The sequence below is a fragment of the Ammospiza nelsoni genome, chromosome 5 (genome assembly GCF_027579445.1).
Source record: "Ammospiza nelsoni isolate bAmmNel1 chromosome 5, bAmmNel1.pri, whole genome shotgun sequence".
In the NCBI taxonomy this organism is placed as follows: Eukaryota; Metazoa; Chordata; class Aves; order Passeriformes; family Passerellidae; genus Ammospiza; species Ammospiza nelsoni.
In genome coordinates, this window is record NC_080637.1 from 64,617,688 (window position 1) to 64,637,935 (window position 20,248).

General features: G+C 39.8%; 1 protein-coding gene across 1 annotated transcript in view; it reads left to right on the top strand.

Annotated features, from left to right (window-relative positions):
- Positions 1 to 20,248, top strand: part of TBXAS1 (thromboxane A synthase 1) — a 227,848-nt gene that overhangs the window by 96,428 nt on the left and 111,172 nt on the right. The window contains exon 4 of the mRNA XM_059472124.1: positions 3,348 to 3,444. Coding sequence (XP_059328107.1) covers positions 3,348 to 3,444 — 97 coding nt within the window. The remainder of the gene's footprint in view (positions 1 to 3,347; positions 3,445 to 20,248) is intronic.

Here is a 20,248-nt window from a genome sequence, read left to right on the forward strand (position 1 = left end):
GACGGAGGTGCATCTCCCCAAGGGTGTCGTGCTACGTGCATGAATTCCTGCTTCTCTGCAGGAGCAGGCTAGGTATTCCCAAGTATTTGTTTTCCACCCTAAAAACCCTAGATGAAAATATTATAAAGTGTTGGGTCAAGCAGTGTGGTGGTACTGTAGCTAAAGTTAGGACTTCAGTGAATGAGCCCTGTGGAAAGATTAACCTAGGAAAAGTTAATAAAAAGTGCTGTCCTAAATTATTCATGAATCCATTTGCAGTGTACTTGGCCAGAGGCTTTTGTTTTTCTCAAACTCTTATTTATTAAAATCTGACAAGAATATCAGGTTTTGTTCAATAATAAATCTAAGTCTATGTGGGACTAGTGATATCCTCATCCAGTAATACAGGATCAAAATGAAGTTACATGGCAGGGGTGAATATGTTATTTACTTGGGAAGAATAGATTATTGTTCAGGAGGATTTTATCTTTTACTTGCTATTTTGAAACAAGTGAAAAAAATCCAAAACACCTAGTTGGGAGATAGCCTCTTGTTTTGTGATTGAGGCCTTGATCCTGCAAAGGATTTAAAATATATTAAAACTCAGTTAAGCATCTTTCTGGCAGCTTTTCAGGTTCCAAGCCTGAGTTTGCTGAATGAAATAGCTCAGGTGATTTTGTATCACAGTTAGTTCTACTTGTCCTTTTTCCTTAACTTCAGGAAAAGACCATAGAAGTAATGCCTTTGGCTTATGGATTTTGACTTCCAAAGTATGCCCATACACAGACTCATCTTTTTGTGTCCCAGAAAAGGTTAGAAAGATTATATACCGAAAGTAGGAGAATGGAAAAAAGGCAGGAAGAGATCTTTTGCTGTTTGAGATCCAATAATGTGTGTGCTTTATAGCAGTCATTCCTTTAAAAAAGGCAGAACTTAGTTTAAAAATCAATTTAAGTAGTTTGTTGTTTGTTTTTTTCCCCTAGCATTTTCAATCTATTAGTTGTAGGGGATTTTGCCCCCCCTTCTTTTCCTTCTCTGCCCTAATTTATAACTGCATAAAGAAAGAAGAAGCAGGTGCCTATAGCTAGAAAGTTAGTGAAGAGTAAATAAAAAAGAAAGAGCTTAGCTGTGGAAACAGAACTGGGAGTTCGGGTGACTGGTCTGAGTTGGAGGATGATGAATAGATTTTGTTTGCATAAGCTTGGCTTGTGAGTCACTTTCTCATAAAAACAGCTTGAGTAGGAGATGCTCCTGTCCCAAATTTTTAGTCCTGAATGCTTTCAAGCACAAAGTGCACTGTGACATAAAGACTCCTGCTGTGAGTAGCGTCCTGTTATCCCAGTGGACAGGAGCTGGAGCTTTGCAATTTTCCAGGTTTGAAATAAACTGGAATTGTGTCTCCCTTACTCACACATGCTTTGCCTGATGTATTGTGAGGTGCCCCTTGCTGGTCAGAGTTAAGCTGTCTGGGTAGACATAACCAGTTCCTGATTCAAATTTGGGATCTGATGTCAGGAAGTTGGTCCCTATGAAAAGCTGTTTGTTGCAGGACTATCAGTCACTAACCAATAAATGTGACAAGGAACTTGCTAAACTTGGAGGGAGAAAAAGAAAAGCCGGGTGTGAGCATGAGAGGTCAGTATTCCTGGTTGGTCATTCTGGGGGAGGCTCAGAGCAGCACATGTCATTGCCTTGAGAGCTTGGGTTGCCTCTCTGATGCCAGAAAAACGGTACAAAACACACACCAAAGTTTCATGTAGAGCATTATCCTCTTCTATTAAAATCTGTGATCAAAACTTTCTTTAATCAGAGGCATCAGCTCTTTTTTATGCACCTATGAGGATTCTGAATAAAAGTTTGACCATTACAGACAGCTACTTTTGCAGTGACTGAGCAAACTGGGAGGGGTGAAAAAAGGTTTACCCTCACAGACCACACCACCCATATCTAATGTTCCAGCAGAACCTGTGGGTTGCATTTGGGAAATAAAAGTTCCCTCTGAAAACCCATGAGAGAAGAAAAGATGATCTCTTCCATCCTTCCTGAAGGAAGGATTGTGTTCTTCTCTGCCATTTTTTTGTTACAAGTTTGAGCGGTAGGGAGGTCAAATTGGACTGTGAAACCTTGCTTTGGAATCAAGATATTTGTCTAATTTGCTTGCCCTTGAAGCAATCAGGCTGCTGCAGCTTCATTGCCATGGGAACCCCTAGTTACTATATTTAATTCAGTCCAGGGCTTGCTTGTCTATTCAATTGTTGCAGTGTAGACAGGTGATAAACAATATATCGATACTGAGCTGTATCATACCTAAATGATTAGGCATGGATATTACTGTGGTATTGCAGCATCTCTGGTATTGCTCTTGTGTTCTGCTATGAGCTGCCTGGCCCTCCTGTGCCTGCTCCAGCCTCTTCTTCCTCTCCCCAGCTGGAGAAAAGACAGTGCTGCCTGAATAGATTTTCTGGTCCTGAATAGATTTTCTGGTCCAGCGATCAACAAAGGCAGGGATTGCAAGCAACCTCTGCTTGTTGGTCGTGCTTTTTCTCCCCCAGCAGATCAGCCAGCCATGGAGTGCCTGTAGGCCTTGGAAGAAATGGTGCTGGAGAAGGGAGCTCTGCACCCCTGGAACTTGTAGGGCTGGGACAGGTCCCAGTGACTCTGCAGCATCCTTAATGGTGTGAAGACCCAGAAGGTTGTATTGAATTGGGAGCAGGGAGGTAGAGGGTGTACAGGCAGAGACACCCCTATCACCTATTCTTCTGAAGTTTTATTAAGGGAATTAGTAAAACTTTTTTTCCCCCTTTTCCACTCCCCCCCCCCCATTAGTGTAATGTAAGGTTTGTCCATGGCAATGCAGAGCCTGAGATGCACTCAGTTCCAGTGCCAATAGAAGTGGTGGAAATGTGCTTTACTACAGTCACACTGGGGGAACTTCTGGAAAGACTCATTAGAGGCAGGGCTTAGCCAAGAAAAGATATTTCGTGTGGCTGATGGCAGGAAATGCAATTTTGTAGGTCTTTCATGATTATTTCAGTTGGTTTATGATGTTTTGCTCCTCTGCAGTTTGGTTTAGTGATACTACATCACTTTGCACAGAATTCAGAGTAAGCAAAGAGTGTGTAAACCTTTATGTTAAAATGTTGGCTGAGTATTGATTAATCAGTAAAAGATTTGAAGCTGTTTCCTTTAAATTCCAGGTCCATGCATCTTAATTTAACAGGCTGGAAAGATATTGCTTTACTCAAGGAAATACATTTTCTGTGGTATTTGTTCACTGCAAGTATATTGAAGCAAAAAGAGATATTTTAGAGAAGGAGATAGTTCTCTGTGGTCACCATCTGCTAAAATGATTTTTTACTTCTTTCTAGGTATTATATTGGTCGCCAGATGTTTGTGGTGGTCTCCTCACCAGAGATGATCAAGCAAATCTTAGTGGCAGATTTTAGTAACTTCACCAACAGAACTGTAAGTACCTATAAAAGTTGGCTTTGTGGATGAAGTTGGTAGCACTGCAAATTCCAGCTCAGACCAAAAGTGGCTACAAGGAGGCTGGAAATAGAGGCAAAATTGCACATGGTTCAATGAGACCTTAAGATATATACATTCAGTCAAAGATTCTTGTACCAGAACACTCTGAGGATGAAAGGGAATGTCCTTAGAAGAGTCACAATGTCCTTGTGACTGAAGCACCAGATGAATGTTGAAGAGAGGGTTTCAATATCCAGTTTTGCCACTGTTCCTGAGAAATCTTGGGGAAATCACTAGCTCTCTTCCCCAGTTCTCAGCCTGTAACATGGAGATGGTATTATTTGCTTTCTCCCACACATGATCTGTTTTGTGCTTTTAGACTTTAGAGCAGGAGCAGTCTGCCTGGGATCAGGACATGCCTCCCACAGCTATTGTGTATTAGTCATACCTGAAAATAATAAATAGCAAAGAAGGAAGTTGGAGTTAGCCAGAATTTGTACATATGCTCTTGGTTACACTTGGAAAGCTCATTTTCAGGAGGTGGTTAGAACAAGTAATGAGGGTGAATGGCCAGAGTTCCAGCAGTTGCCCAGCATTTTACAAGGAAATACTGCCACTGTGTGCTGCCTCAGTCCCATCCATTCCCTGCTTCCCTCTGGGCCCTTTGTACACTCAAACCTGCTCAGACAAACTCCCATGTATTCAGGAGGGTTTTTTGTGCCCTTGGAGAACATTTTTTTCTCTGATCAGCTGTCTGTCTCCTCTGCCCCTCTGATCCTCTCTGCAACCAGTCAGTCTGTTTACAACTGCTTGTCACCTTTGCTTGCTTCTTTTGGTACATGAGTTTCATCTTGTGACTGCCTATATCCAACTGAATAACTACTCCATTCTGCCCATAGCTCACACTTAAAAGGAAGAATCTATTTTTAGACTTCTTAGACTGAAGTCCTTATATGTGACAAGGGGCTTTCCCCCATTTTCTCTATCTTTGAAGAAATTTTCCATCCCGTCCCTTCTTCCACCCCAAGCAGGAACCCTATTTCTTCCTGTCTATAACTTTCCCCTGCTTTTCTTCTTCATATTTGGTAGTAGTAGACTGTACCCTCTACACCTAGCAGTAGCTGGTGATCAAATAGCACTTTCCTGAAATTAGAAATCTTTCCTTTGAGGGGACACTCTGAGATTTCTGAGTGTCTGTTGTTCTGAGTGTCTGTTGTCTGTTGTTCTGCTCTTAACTTTAGTCAGCCTGGTCGTTTGGATACGTCTTTCTCTGTATTGTCACACTTCTCAGTTAGTGGAATTTTTCCTCCTCTCCAGGCATTTTGTGTTCAGAGGTTTCTCTCTCTTTCTTGTTGTTGTGTGTCACCTGTCATGGTCTGTCTGTAACATTTGTGTTCCTCTCTAAAATTCAGGTAGGTTATGTCACTGTAGGTCCTCTTTCCCTCTGTCTCCTTTTTTTGTTCTTCATTAGATCTGTTAGCTAGAGCTGTGTCTGCAGGTTCACATCTTGCCCTCCTCACTTGACTGTCCCCTGAATCATTTGTGGCTTTTCTGTGCAATGTCCTGCTTTATTGATGAGGAGTGGAGACACAGAGTGACATCCCTGCCACTAACCAGAAACCTTATGTCAGATGAGACAATTTAACTCCTAGCTCTCCCTTTAGCAAAATTAGCAGTTTTCCCCCTGTGCAAGGTTGCTATATCTGTCTTGCTTAATGCCTATGAGTCTAAGTCAAATGATCTTCCTTCATTTTATATGCTCTCATCTGCTTGTTCTATGGTCTTCTCACATAGCCACAATCTTTGGTAGTTTCTCACTTTCCACTTTGTCATCCCCTCTTCCAGTCATTGCTTTTCACTTATTGAAAATAAGCAGCTTTCTGTTTCTGGGTCTTTCCATATCTAACCTGGGGATCTTTCCTCCTCTGGAGTTTTCACACAGGAAGCTGTTTCCTCTTTAATTTGCAGTCAGGTCTCCTGGGGAAGTATTTGGTTATCCTGTACACTAGTAATCCTACATGAATATAAATAATGCTGGGTAGTACGTAAGGAAGGCCAGTGGAATGTATTCAGATGTGATTTGGCTTGTATGCAAATAATGATTGAACGGTGAGAGTTAGAAAAGCACTTTCCAAGTAATAGAATTCTTTCTTATCACATTGACTGAATAAATGTCATTTTAAGACTTTTAATAGGGTTGTTTCTGTTTGTATATTTTAAAATTATTCAAAGCAAGCTCATCTACTTTGAGTGAAGGTTTCTATTTGCTAGTGGAGAATTCAAAATGCTAAAAATATCCCCCTGCTTTATTTTATGAACTCTTTCCCAGTGAAGAGTGGTTATAGAACTGACTTTGGAGTCAGTGCTGTTCAGAAAGCTAGGCCAATATATTCCAGTCCAGACACAGCACTTGCTTATTATTTCAACCCAAAGCCTTTTCTTTTAGTTTAAGAGTATCAGCCTTTTAGTCTGAGAGGATGGGAAAGCAAGTGAGACCACTGGGTTTGTACAGGTCTTCAGAAAATACACTTGTGCTTTTATTTTTCGACTTCCCCATGTGCATTTCCAAAATCAAGATTTGTACTTCATCCACCAGAGTCAAATGTGAGTTATCTAACCTAGAATGCCTCAAAGAGAGATTTTTCTCTCTGTAGCAGCTGTAGCAACTGTATATTAAGAAATTGTCCCTGAGTTTCAGGATGTTCAGGACTAATTGTTCAGGACTAATTCTAAAAGCTAAGTGTAGAAAAACTTCTTTTTTCTGTTTATTTTGTCACTTTTTAAATTAATTGTAAAATATGTACATATTTGATTAAGAAACAATGAGAAACTTGTGAAAGGCTGAAAACAGTGGATTTATTGAAAGAAGCCAGTAGGATGGTGATGATTCAGTGCATTCTGACAGCATTTATTAAAGCTCTCTGTAATGTGATGTCATGCCTTTGAGTGCTTGTCAGCAGGATGACCTTAATCTGGGATTGTGCACCTGTGGACTCCTTTCTTGGAAGCCATCAGAAGGCCTTTAGGGAATGAGAATGGTTTTAATCTGCTGAGAAGATTGTTTTGGAAGCATCTTGTGTCCTGTCTCTGCATCCTGAAAGACCTAGACCATTTGTGTACTTCTCACACATTGAGCCTGTCTGCTCACTGAGATAGACAAAGTAGATCTTGCATTGAACACAAGCTAAACTACTCTTCATTTTATGTTTTCCTCTGATACTATATATTTCACATCTTTCCTATGGCTGCCTTTTGAAAATTACTATAAAAGTCTTTTATATTCCCCCATCATCTTCTCTTGTTTCTGAATTACTGGTTGATAATTCTTGCAAAAGAAGTGTTAGGTGACTGCAGATGAAATCTGCATTAAGGTTCTCTTCCTTTTAGAGCAAGCAACCAAGTCTAGCACACAGGCTGTTACTGCCTTGTAGGCACAGGGTATGTGTATTGTGAACTGTATAATCACAGGAAGGCAATAATGACACTCTGCTTTCCCATTTAATTTAGTCTCAATTAACATAAGTGTTAGAGCCATTCAAAACCAAAAACGTCTGCTGTAATATACCTTCATACTTGAGGCATATGAAGCCTTTTCCCCATGTTTTTAATTATAGTTGAAGAAGAAAATATGAAAATTACTTTATATACCTTCTGTCAAAAAATATGGAATTAATTTTAATTTAGGTTAACCATGGAAACCTCAGCCAGCATTTAGGCAAGGCTGTGCTGGAGTAAATGGTACCTTTTTCTCACAACTGTGTTGTCTCTTGAATAGAAGCCTCCTTTTAAGAGCACTAAGACCATTTTTAACTTCATTACTGTGTTGCAAGTGAGATAGGATTATGATGTTTGTTGCATTCTTCCAGGTGGGATAATGATACATAATCTGTTTTCAGATTGTTTTTAATTCTGCATTGAAAATTTGCTTTTCAATTAGTACTTGAGAATCATTAAAATGCACTTTTAAAAATGTAGGAGCAGAATGTTAAGATGGAACAATGTGAAGAGAAACATTACCTGGTACATAATTGAAATAATTCAGATGGCTGTAAATATATTTCCTAGAAATGTGGATTCAGTGAGCCCTGAGGCAAAGGTAGGTACTGGCTAGCCAAGATTTGCCAGGAGTCAGTGCTCTTCCAGGATTCATGTGTCTATCACAAGTGGAAACTAGTGGTTGATTCAGACCAAATCCTTAAATCTACCTGCCAACCAGCTGGGGGAGAGTGACATTTTTAAATTCAAAAATCTACACCAATTCCAGTCACTCTAAGAAAACATCTCCGTCTTCTCATCAGAAGTTTTCCTGCTACACTGGTAAAAATAATAATGGATTAACAGCAAACAACAATGGAGTGGTAAAAATAAGAATAAAGAAGTACCAGGAGAATATGATACAAAATCCTTGCATCCCTTTTGAAGGAAAGTAGAGTTGTTTGAGCTTCTTTTCTTTTTTGCTTATCTACTCTTTCTCTTCATCTTTGAGTTGATCCACATAAGATCTGATTATTCTTTTCACATACATAATTTGTCTTTTACACTAAGCTGTTTCATCATCATCTATATTTTGGTAAACCTATAAAGCTTCAGGCCTACCTAGAGCATTAAACAAATAAAATGCAACCACCAAGTAGGAAGGAACCTATTTTCTGCATTTTGTTCTGTTGTGGTCCAGGATGCCTGACATATTAGTGAACTGGCTGTTCTTTCTGGTCTCTTGCTAGAGGAAAGAAAACTGTGTATTACTGTATCCAAAGATCTATCTAAATTTGATACAAGATGCCCTCCAGAGGTCCCTTCTAAACTCAGCCATCCTGTAATTCTGTGAATTTTGGGTCAGGACTTCAGTCAGCAGAAATCAACATATTAACTTTAGATGACTCTGCACTGACTGATGGTAATGAAGTGTCTCCAGAGCAGGACTGGGATGTTAGAACTGGCTCCAAACAGCTCAGCTCAGGAGCTGGCTGGTGTGCATCTGTGTTCTTCACCTTTTGCAAGTAAAGCATCACATGCATGTCATGTGCAAGATCTTTCTTGCTGCCTTCTGCCTTGACTTTCAGAGAACAGGCATCAGCCCCATTGATGTGCTGACTTTCAGTAAAAAGTGGTAATTCAGTTGTCTATCCAAACCTGGAGTCTTCCCAGCTTATGGACTGGGCTGTTTGTTCCATCTCTCTCACAAATACAGTTTTAGAGTTTTATTTTGAAAAATCAAGCCACCAACATGCTCATATGTTGTCTCATAAGGGATGAAAAGTTCTACAGTGTTGCCAAAAGAAACATATGCATGCTGCCTTGACCCTGTACCCTTTGCTTGTTTGGTTTAGAAATGTTTCTTTTCTTCAAGTTAAACTTCCTAGGATTATTTCTTGTTGTGTCAATGCCATCGTCATCCTTTCATGTGAATTTCTTTGTTTACTTAGAAATTATTGTTGTAAAGTGCAATGAACTCAGTTTGTAAACAGGGGATGAATGAACCTCGCTGGAAGCTTACCTTTGCATGGGCACATGGTTTGGAGCTCCAGTGACACAGTGTGACAGCAGGCAAGTCAGTGCTTGGAAAATGAGTCAAACAGATGAGAAAACATCACATATATATATATATATATATATACACATATATATATATATATATATACACACATATATATATATACACACCTATATATATACCTATATATATAGGTGTATATATATACACCTATATATATATACCTATATATATATTTATATAGATATACACACCCCTATATATATATGCCTATACCTATATATATATATATATATATATATATATATATATATATATATATATATATGAAGTCTTCATTTTTCCATGCTTTAAAATGACCATTCAGTGGGATGGCATCGTACACAAGTGATGATCTGGTGTGTGTGAATAGTTTGATTTAGTTTGATTGTGATATTTAGTTTTAAGTGCATGCTGGGGTTTGTGGCTGCAGAGAGGAGGAATGTGCTTTAATTTTTTTCACTGCTTTATTCTGTTTAGATTTTTTTATTTTCATTTTTCCACTCCTTCATTCCGTTTAATTTTGGTTTTTGTTTGGTTAATAAAGGACATGGAAGGTGACTGGCATAACCTCTGGAGCCAACATGTCCCATGATTAGTTGCTCTGTCTGCATGTGAGCTTGAATACATATCTGTGTGTATTTATGGATGCCTACAAATACACATATATTGATTTGGGATCTCCTTGTGATTTGAGGAGAGGCTGAGTCTCAATTCCATTCCCTAGAGCACTGTAGACCTCAATTGTGCTATATCTTATTATGGAAATGTCACAAAATCTGCCTCTTTGTGCATGGCATGGTGGCATTTCAGTTCCTGATGCAGTGAAGCCATCATGCCTGGTGGCAGGCTGTGCCTTGAACATCCAGTTGTTTGTGATGCAGAGCTGAGATGTTCTTCCCTCCCTCCCTGGCTTTGTAGGACAAATCCAAGCATCAATCCTGCCACATGTACAATAAGCCTTGGTCTCACTGAGCTTCAGTGCTTCCAAGAATCATTCTGTGCCTTGGGAGGATAAGTGAAAAGGTGTCCAAGCAGTGAATTTATTAAGATTTACTTTTTTTCCTACCAGTTTTATACAGCTTCTAGATCATAGCTGGTTTGAAAGCTTGTCTGGTACAGCACTGGTAGAGAAAGGGAATCATGTTAGCAGGGCATGAATTTGGCTGTATGGCACTTTTCTGTTTAATATTAATTTGTTTGACTGCATATTTGTGGGTGCTGTTGTACAGGCACATGAACCCAGATGCCTGAATGATTTTCCAGTGCCAGGAAACTGAGCAAAGGCTCTTATCCTTGTTTGGACCTGATGGTTCAGGAGCACTGAGGGTAAACAACCCTAACATCTGCTTTCTTTCCCAAGTGTGTCTCCATGGCTGTCTTCTAGACATACTAGAATACCTTTCTAGCTTGGTCAATATATGTGTAACTATTTTGCTGCCTTCTGTACCTCATAAAATCACTTTTAATTCAGGATTTCCTTTTTTCTTTCCCCTTTTTGCTTTGAGAGCTTGCAGGTTAATTTTTCTGAGCAATTAAGTTCAGTTTTGTTTAAATGTTTTAAAGTAGCAGTGCATATGCTTGCAGTAGGCATTTGAAAATTAAAATAATAAATATTGAGAGGGTCATTTCTTTCACACTGTGCAAGTCTTTTTATGCATGCACAACAAATTGTCCCTTATTCCCCATATGCTGAAGCTAATAGCACAAAACTAATGTTGTCAAATGATCACTGCTCTTGGCTGTAAAATTAATCAGACTTTGGCTTCAGTTACCCTTAAAAAAAGGACTGATGTATTAGCAGACTGTGTTCTGTGAGCCACCTGATCCTCTGAAATCCCAGTGAGAAGAGATCTGGTTTTGCGATTTGGGCTCTAGGTCAGGATTTAGGAGCTCTAACCTCAGTTTTTTGCCTTCCTACAGAATTCCTGTGTTCACAAGGACAAAGCATTTAGGAAGTGCTTTGTCACCTTAATAAATGTAAAAGAGTATGTTGGGAATTTCCAGCTGAAGAGTATCACTAGTGAATGTGAGTGCTTATGGACTGATGGCAATGGGTTGGGATTTGCTTTATCTGTTAATTCAAATGGCTGTGGTGGGAGGGTTTTTTGTTTGTTCTTAAAAGAAGCCTCAGAAATGCAGATTAAAAAGTTTTAATGAAAAGCTCTTCCCCCCCCCTCCCCTTTTAAGTAAGTATCTTCTTTGAAGTATTAAAAAAAGCTAAAGTAGAAAAGTTAGCATTATCAGATTTAATTGAGTGTAATTGAGGATCATCATCTCGAGTTTATAATTTTTATTTGTCATTCTAATCCAGAACAGGAAACCAAGTGAAACCTGTGTCCTGTGAAGTGGGAGAGCTCATTTGTCTTTACCTTTGGAACACCTGGTACCTGCTTCTGCTTACCTATTGTCCTGCTTCTGGCCAGGACAGGGTTAAGTTTTTTGGGTAGCTGGGAGGGGGCATGGCCAGGACCCTGAGGTCATTCTATCCCATATCATTGCCAGGGATGGGGGAAAGGGACTCTCTGCTGGGGAGAAGGGGTTCCTTCTGGTCAAGTAAATGTGGTGCAAGGAGCCATCCAGTATGGTTTATTTTCAGGATGTTTCCATGTGAATCCTTTCTTTTCCTGTACCCTCTCACTGGTATTTTTGCTGTTACTGTTAATTTTCTTATCTCACTGGTGGTTCCAGTAAATCACTCTCTCAGCCTCTGATCTTTACTTTTCCAGTTCCCCTCTCCATCCTGCTGCAGGGAGAGGAAGAGGGGAAAGCAGGGGAGCAGGAGGGTGGCAGCATGGTTTGGGGAATCTCAGTGGGGGCACAGAATTGGGGAGTACCACTCCTAAACCACAACTCCACAATTCATAAAAGGATGTCAGCATTTGCCTACATCTATGCACGTTCTTCTCATTTAATTTAGGAGGCCATGACTGTGTATTTACACAAGTATGTTTATTCTGTCCAGAATTGGGATTTTCCCTTAAATGGGAGACTTTGTTTTCTCTTTGCCTCTCATAGAAAAGAGGGTGAACACAGCCTCTTCTCAAACATTTGAGTATTCAGTAAAGACTTGTGAAAGTTTAGGAATATACAAATAACAGCAAGCTGGAGTGCCGTAGAACAGCTTACAAGCAATCGATCTTTAAACACTGACTGTAATTAAGTCTCATTAATTTGAGGATGGTCCTGTTGACTGACTTGAAGATACCCTCTAATTGACAATGTATTTCCTTTGAGTGGTGGCTTAGGCAGTTTGAGGAAGGTTTCCTGTGCTGTTGTGTCTGGAGAAAGCTCTCAGCACATTCCCCAGCAGTGGGGGCCAGACTGTGGTTGTGTTTGGAGAAAGCCACACTTCCAGTGAGGCTGCTATTTTAACTGGCTAACCTATTGTTGTGTAGGTAGGTCATATGAATTTGTTTTCTTAAGAGTTATGAATCTCTGAGTAAATGAGCACTAATATTTTTCACATTTCCAGGTAAGATTGCAAATAAAAGTGGCTGATTCCCTGTGTGAAGGGCTGGAAATGGATTGGTTGCACACAGATGAAATACAAAATAAAAACTTTCCACTTTTTCTCTTTTCCAAGCATGGGCTGTCTGTTTTCAAATGCTATGGGCCATAAACCTTGGCAATATAAAAGCAATGCAGTTGACTGTAAGGAGGCTAGAAGACTTAAAAACAAGTTTCCTTTTTCCTTGCTCCCCCTATGGAGAAATGATGAGTCAGCATGTTGAGACCACAGCTGATGCTGAGATGCACAGTCCTCTTATTTTTCACAGGAGTTATTATGAAATGAGTTATTTTTCAGCATGGGTCTAAGTATTTGAATCTATCCCTGAGTCTTTCTCTGGTTTATTAATGGGATGCAGTGCTGCCATCACCATGGTATCCTGCTACCTCTTCCCCTGTGAAGACTGCAAAACCACATGATGAAATTTACATTTTTAATTCTCCACTCTCCATGCCTGTACACATAAAAATGCTTTGCAAAACCGTGGGAGAGCACAAACCCAAGGACAATTCAACATCAAGAAACAACTTGGGTTGCTGTGTTGTTTTGTTAATTTTGAGCCCTCTCCCTTTCTGCTGTTATACTGCAGCCATCAGTGGTTCAATACCTGCTCCTAGGTAGACACCACAACACCAGATGGATTAGGTACTTTACAACACTAATGATAGTGGCTGATAATGTGTGCAAATCTCTATTTCACTGCTTGTTCAAGGCAGTCAAGAAATACTGAATACAGCTGTACATAATTACGCTTCTTTTGAAGCTAAATCAGCCTGTGAAATTTCTGTTCCTGGAAAATGGTCAAAATTAGTCAATAAAAAACCCAACAAAACAAACAAACAACAAAACCCCAAACCCTTTGCATGTGCTTTGTTAGTGGTATACTGTGACATTCCGTTTCCTAAATGCAAGGCTTCCCTGCCAAACTATTGAGATTTGAAGGGAGGGTGGGAAATACTGCATAATATAACTACAAAAAGGTGATTTTGCTGCAGGTGCAGGAAGATGCTGATTTGACAATATGCAGTGCATATGCACTTGTTTGTGCCATCAGGACTTTGTGTAGGACTAAGTATGTATTTATGTGTTGCACATATGTGAAGGGTTACTCCCCCTTTTTACCCACTCCCTGTACCTTCCACATGTTTGAATCACTGTGAGGTCAGCTTTTGAAATTATCTGTTTTGGCTTGTTTATCCTCACCTCTGTTTTCTTCTTTATTCAATCATTCTGCAAGATTTCCTTTTCTAAACAACTGAAGAGGACAAGATCAGAGTATTATTAGGTTTTGCCTTCCCTTCCCCCAGTTTTTTTCTCCTGTTGAAACTTGCCAATCACTTTTGAAGCCTACATTGGGCTTTTCTGCAGCACAGGAGATATCATTAAGGCTTTAAACCCACTAATGAGGGAAATGTGCGCTGCTTGAAGGCTCCTGCAATATTAACTACATCCAATTATGTTAGGTAAATGTATGAGTATAGTCAAAACAGGATGAAAGCATATCTTTCTATTCAGGCCAAAAGCAATCTTCTGAGCCAATCTTTCATCAAACCTACATTGGCTATTTATTTACTGGGTTTGCAGCACTTTTTTTTTTTAATACTGAATAATAACATTGAATGGAAACAACACTTACAGGCAGGAAAGAACTATCTATTCTTAGGGCTGTGTTCCTTGTTTAAAGAACATGTTTTACTGTTGGATAAAATATGTGAAATCATAAGTCTGATTAATGTTTTTTCTTGTTTGAATACATTATTGCTTCCTTATCTAATCCTTCCCTTAGCTGACTGTGTTATGAGTAGGTGGAGTGCAAATGCAGTTTTTGCTGGTCTTTGCTGGTCCTGACCTTTGATTTCTGTCAATTTGTTGTTTCTTTTTAAAGGGAAATTCAATTTGTCCTACTTCTTTGGACATTCCCTGTGAGAATATTTTTTGGGAAACTTATTCAGTCTAATATCACAGATTTTTACCAGTCCTTCATTTCTGACTTCTGAAAATGTTACTTCATAGTAGTAGACTGGTTGTTTGGTTTACATTTTTCTTCATTTTTTTCTATTTTTGACATATAGTAGAGTGTCATGTCCTTTGATTCTTGTCTTTCCCAGTCTGCTTTTGTTTAGCAGAGTAATTAGTCTGTCACTTGTTACAGAATTGACATAGGCTCAGATCACAGCACCCAAGTTGGCCTTTTCACACGCTTGAGCGGTCAGAGTTCAGACCCAGTACTTTGCTTTGTTTTCATGTCTTTAACCACATTTGGAGGTAACTCAGCTGCTCATGTACAAAAAGTCCTTTTGAAGCATCTGATGGTACAGGAACCCTCTTAAGTCTATAGAAATGATGTTTCACAGCACAGAGAGGTGATTTACATGAACATACCTGGGAGTTTGTTAGTTCAGCACTGGAGTAGATGTGATATGGCAGTATGTAATATTTGAATGGTTGTCATGTATCATGCCTAAGATCTGTTTAGCCTGGTTGAGTGTCCTCTTTCAAAGGTGGCCAGCAGCAGAATTCAAAACAGAACAGGACAGACAGTGACAGTAATCTTCCTTCTGGCTTATCTGCCAGGCCTCCAGCACCCAGTGCTGTGGTGACTTCCAGTGCCACAGATTGTAGCTGAGCATCATTTCTCCCATTCACTCCATTGGCCACAAATCTGTTCCCACCCCATTCCATTTTGAATCCTTCCTATTAATGCTTATGCCAGAAGATGGGTGTTTTTTATTTTTTTTTTCCCCCATGGACAAGGTTTTTGTTTTGACTGTGATAGTTCTATCTGGGGGCTCTTGTGTGTGCACAAGTCCATTACTCTTCAGTGAGAGTTAATGTGATACATGTGGGTAATTACTATGCTAATCCTTGCAAGATTTTGGTCTTCATTTAAAGTATTTTAAAGGTAGCATTATATCTTCAAACTAGTGGGAATAGTTTTCTCTTTAGACAGATATTTTAATCCATTTGCCTGCCTTTATGTTTATATTTGAACTTAAAAGCATGAAAGGTCCTTTTTTATTTTTTATTTTTTGATATAATGATTATGTTCTTACCTAGCACAGTGCTAACAACCTTTTATTGAGATGTCTTAACTGGACTTATTGTTTCCACAGCAAGATCTGCAACATGGATCACATGAGCATTCCTTCTCTGGTCCAGCTCAGAACATAATTCATCTTTATGTGTCAGTGTGGACTTTCTCAAAGCCATGCAGGCTGACTTAGCCCTGAAGCGGACGAGTGCTCCCAAGGGCTCTCCACCAGCTCCATTTCACTGGTGGTTATCTCCAATAGAGGGGGAGTGGTGAACAGCTAATGGTGTTGGAGCATCTTATATTGGTGCAGCTGATTTGCAGTGGTCCTCTGACCACAGCCTGGAAAGTTCTCTTCTACCTAGCAATTAACTCAGTGCTAAGTGAAAATTTCTGCCACCCTGGGCTTTTTTGCTTGTGACCTACACTATGTAAGTTTCATTCTGCAAGAATGAAACCTCCATGAGAAAGGATGTGCAGAGACTGTGAGCTCCTCAGAGCTGACTGTGTGCTACAGCTACAAGTGTGGAGGATCACAAGTGAGGAATGAGTCGGCAGGTATTGTTTCACTCTCTAGCCAGGATTCTCCTTTATATAGCAACCACGTGTCTTGGCACCATTTGTTGTGAATAATTGATGCAAATACTGGCTGATCTGAGCCTTGGGAGGGGATGGTGGTGCTGCTGTGGGTTGTGGGGGTGCCGTGGAAGCGCTGCGCTGTGAACGCACAGCTCCTGACCATGAGCAAGGAAAGTCACAGGACACTGGCCACTGCTGCGGATGTCTTGTCAGCATTTGATTCACCACAATTAGAAGGGAAAAGGAGGAGGATGAGGGGTGTAAAACTCCAGTTTTTACACTGCATGTCTCACAGCTCTCCAGCGTAATGAGTGCTCCTTACTTGGAGCACACTTGGCTGTCGGAACTCAGTACATCCCTCTGGGTGTCCAGAGTTGCCAAGGTCCCTGCCGGGGGGCTCGGAGACCTTGCCATGCTGCCCAGAACACCTGGAGATTTGATTTTGACCCTTAGAGCAAGTTGCCAGCTTTGTATGAGGACGTGAAAGTCACACAGGTTTGAATGCTATAATAACAAAATGATCACTGGGTGAAAATGTAGATTTTAGGATTTTTGGTATGAGAGTTATGGGGACAAGATGGAAGAATCTGGACATGTCTAGCCTTTCTCCTTCTTCTTGTCCTCCATTTTCTGCAGTGATGTTAGCACTTTGAGATTGGTCTAGAGTAGAAGTGCACTGTCTAACATAGGTGGTAAGTATTGGGAATTAAGTGTAAATATGATATATGTAGTTTGTAGTATAAAAGAACAACACCGCCTCGGGGGCGGTCAGAGTGCTCAGAGCTGCCTTGCTGAACAGATCTCGGCTGGGCAGAAAGAAAATTTTATAGATAAGAATTAATTAACAACCTCAAGACCGAAAAGTGGAGTCCAGACTCGCTCTTCAGTTGCGCGGGCCGAAACAGAGACATCCTACGCATCTCAGGGCAGCAACCGTCAACAGCAACCCAAGACTTGGCCACTGTGCATTTTCATCTTCCATCATCTGTTTCTGAAGTCTTGGTGGTGACTCCAAAAGACTCCATTTAGCCTCACAGACACATTCAGCAACACATATAGTGAGATCAGGAAACAGCTGTCCTGCAGCAAAAGTATGGGCCTTGTCCATTATTGTTAATTATTTACTCCTGCCAACCTCGTCTCACTGGTGTTAGGCAACAGAAACAAAAATAATTACGTTCTTTACTGAACTAATGTTCCATTCCTCTTCTTTCCCTTTCATGCTTGCTCCTGGAATAAAGAGTTTGGGGAAATAATATTAAAAACAAGAACTATCTTGCAGTCTTCTCTTCTGCTAGATTAATTCTAAGTTGAAGGTACACAAGATATTATTTTTTCCCTTTTCAAGGCAATTGCAACTGACAGTTTCCCCATTTCCTTTTCCATTCTCAGTGTGTGCATTTAGATGAAGCTAAAACTGCACTCTTGCACTTTTTATGCAGCTTTCCTAAAATAATTCTGAATAATTTAACAGTGGCTCAGAAACATTCCAGTTTAACCAGTCATTGACCTTCAGTCAAGTTGAAATGTCATCAGGCCTATATTGGTGTTTCATCAGTTCCAAAGAAGCTGCAGAGGCAATGGTGAGATCTATAATTAAAGTTGCCCAATGTCTCCCATTACAATGTTTTCCTTTCTGTAGATTATCATAGTTTAACTGCTTCAATTAGTATTTTCCATTTAGAATTTTTCAGTCAAAATGGTCTTGCTATTTTGGAGACCATGCCTAGGGAAAAGTTTAGGGTTATTTATCGATTGTGAGGAAAATAAACCCAGAGTCTATTTCTTTGGCTTTGTTCCCTCTAGTGTTAAGGGCTGGATATAAAAACCACTTGGAAAATCTGACCAAACTGCTTAAGTTTATAAGCCCCTGAAGAATCTGAGTAAACACAGACTCAACAAAAAAATATTAGAGGAGACTGACTTACTGCTATCGCTCTCTGCTGACAGAACTCTACAAATGACAAAGAATTTCTACAAGTCATCATGTGAGCTTTATGTCTGAAGGGGGAGAACCTTGAGTTTGTGACTGATTAATTTTGCATGAAGGGTTTTGGGGTTTTTATGTGCAATGTTAAAAACTTTCTAGATATTTCCTCTAGAAATCTTAAATGTGAGAAATCAAACAGAGATCCTGTGGGGGGAAAAATTGTATATGATAACGTAACTAAAGAATTGGATCAACTTGGACCCATTTCTGCATCTCCTTTAGGATAAAAAGACTACACTAATATTAAGATTTTCAAACCTCTTAATGCTTTATTTTGCTCTCTAGTATCCTCCTAATAAAATTGTAATTGACTGCAGTAGGAGTTGATGGCTGACAATACCATATTGTCAGCAGTAAGAATTTAAAAAACAAAACCTTTGCTCTAGTGATTTCTGAGATTTGATTAGGAAATGTGTAGAAGACAGAATTTTCATGTCATATCTGATTTTGAAGAGTTTAAAGCCAAAATAAAAATAAAGAGTTGATTGAAATAATTTGTTTTAGTTACAGCTTTTAATATAAAAAAGTAGCTTCAATTTGAGAGGTAAAATTTTTTTGTTCCAAAAACATCTATAAAAAGGTAATTTCTAGAACTTTTTTTCTTTCTTTTGTTCCAGAAAGCCTAGAGAAAGAAATTGATTTTGCAATATTGACAGTTTCTTGCAAGCCTCATGACTTTAAGTTTCTCTCACCAGCTCTGGTTTTATTTTTGTTTAATATTTGATTTGAATTTTTAAAAGGAATGTACCCTCCCTAGCTGGTGTTTCACTGTGTCACATTACACGTTCTCTAAATGCCCTGGCTGCTGGATGGCACTCATTTGTTTTACCCTCCTTGTAGTCAAGTGGAGCAGCTCTCATTTTTTCATTTTCTCATTTTTTCACTTTTTTCAGCTCTTCCCTTTATGCTTGTGGTAACATTTATCTTATATTGGCAGTGACAGTCACTTTGGGTTATAAAAACTTTGGTTTGTCCTTGGGTTAAGATTTATCCTAAGTAAAAAAAATCAGCAGGGTTTTAGACATGTCTCAGAGGGTTATTTTTTTCAGTTTCAACATCCCTTTTATTTTTCAGGCTGCTGGATGCTGGGGTGTTCAGCATGAGCCTCAAGTGTGAGAGAAGCAGCTGTACAGATGCAAAATGAGTTCTTGTGATGTGGGAGTGTGTGCTGTGCTGGCCAACGCTGATGGTTGGGAGCTGCAACTCCCACCCGCCAATAAAGCTGCCCTTGGAAGTGCAGGTTCTAATAACTTGCAAGTAAAAATAACAATCTGGGTGCATGCAGTCAAGTGTGATGTGTGTGCTGAACATGGGTGCAGCCTGGCAATTTCCCTGGTGCCTGCTCCTCCCAGAGAGTGAAGCCTCTTTCCTTTCTCACACAGGAGTCCCAGCAGGCAGAACCTCCCGCCAGGCTGTTCATTGCTGTTCTGTGTGTGCCTGGCTGTCGGGGGTTGATCCTCAGGGCAAGGTTGCAGGTGTCTCATGGTTAGCACACATTCCTTCCCCAGGCACTTGATAAAAAGGAATCTAAATCCCAAATCTTGCTCTGCCCTCATGTGTGTTTCCAGCTTGTCTGTTCCCAAAAGGCTGCTGCTGGCTTTTGGGGCACCATGAGTGGGGAGAATTCAGGCTCTGATCCACCCCTCTGGTTTCATGTCATGGCACTAAAACTGGAGCTAGAGTAGTGGAACAGAACCCCTAAATGTTGCACCACCTGAAGGAGGCCTGCCTGTCTCCAGAAAGAGATCTGTGAGCTCTATGGTGTAGACTCCAATTTGTGGGGTTTTTGTTGTTTTTAACATTTTATCTTATCCTAGGACTCTTAAGATAACAAGATATGGTAACATGCTTTATGTTTCATAAGCTACATTGCTTCATATTACAAGTCTAAATGTTTAAGAATACAAAAGTAGCTGATATTGTTAAATTATTTCAATGAGTTACTTGCTGATACTCAGAGGAGTGTTTCAACTTCTCTCCTTGAAGAAATCAGTGAGAGTGATGTGAGAACAGTCTGCTTACAGGTGGTTTGTGAATTAAAGCTGTTTTACAGAAACTGTGAGCTCTAGGGAACTCATGGTAAGTCCTGTAATGGTATCTGTGCACAATAGGACTTTATTATTGTTGAAATTATCTTATGACAAGCATTTAATTCTG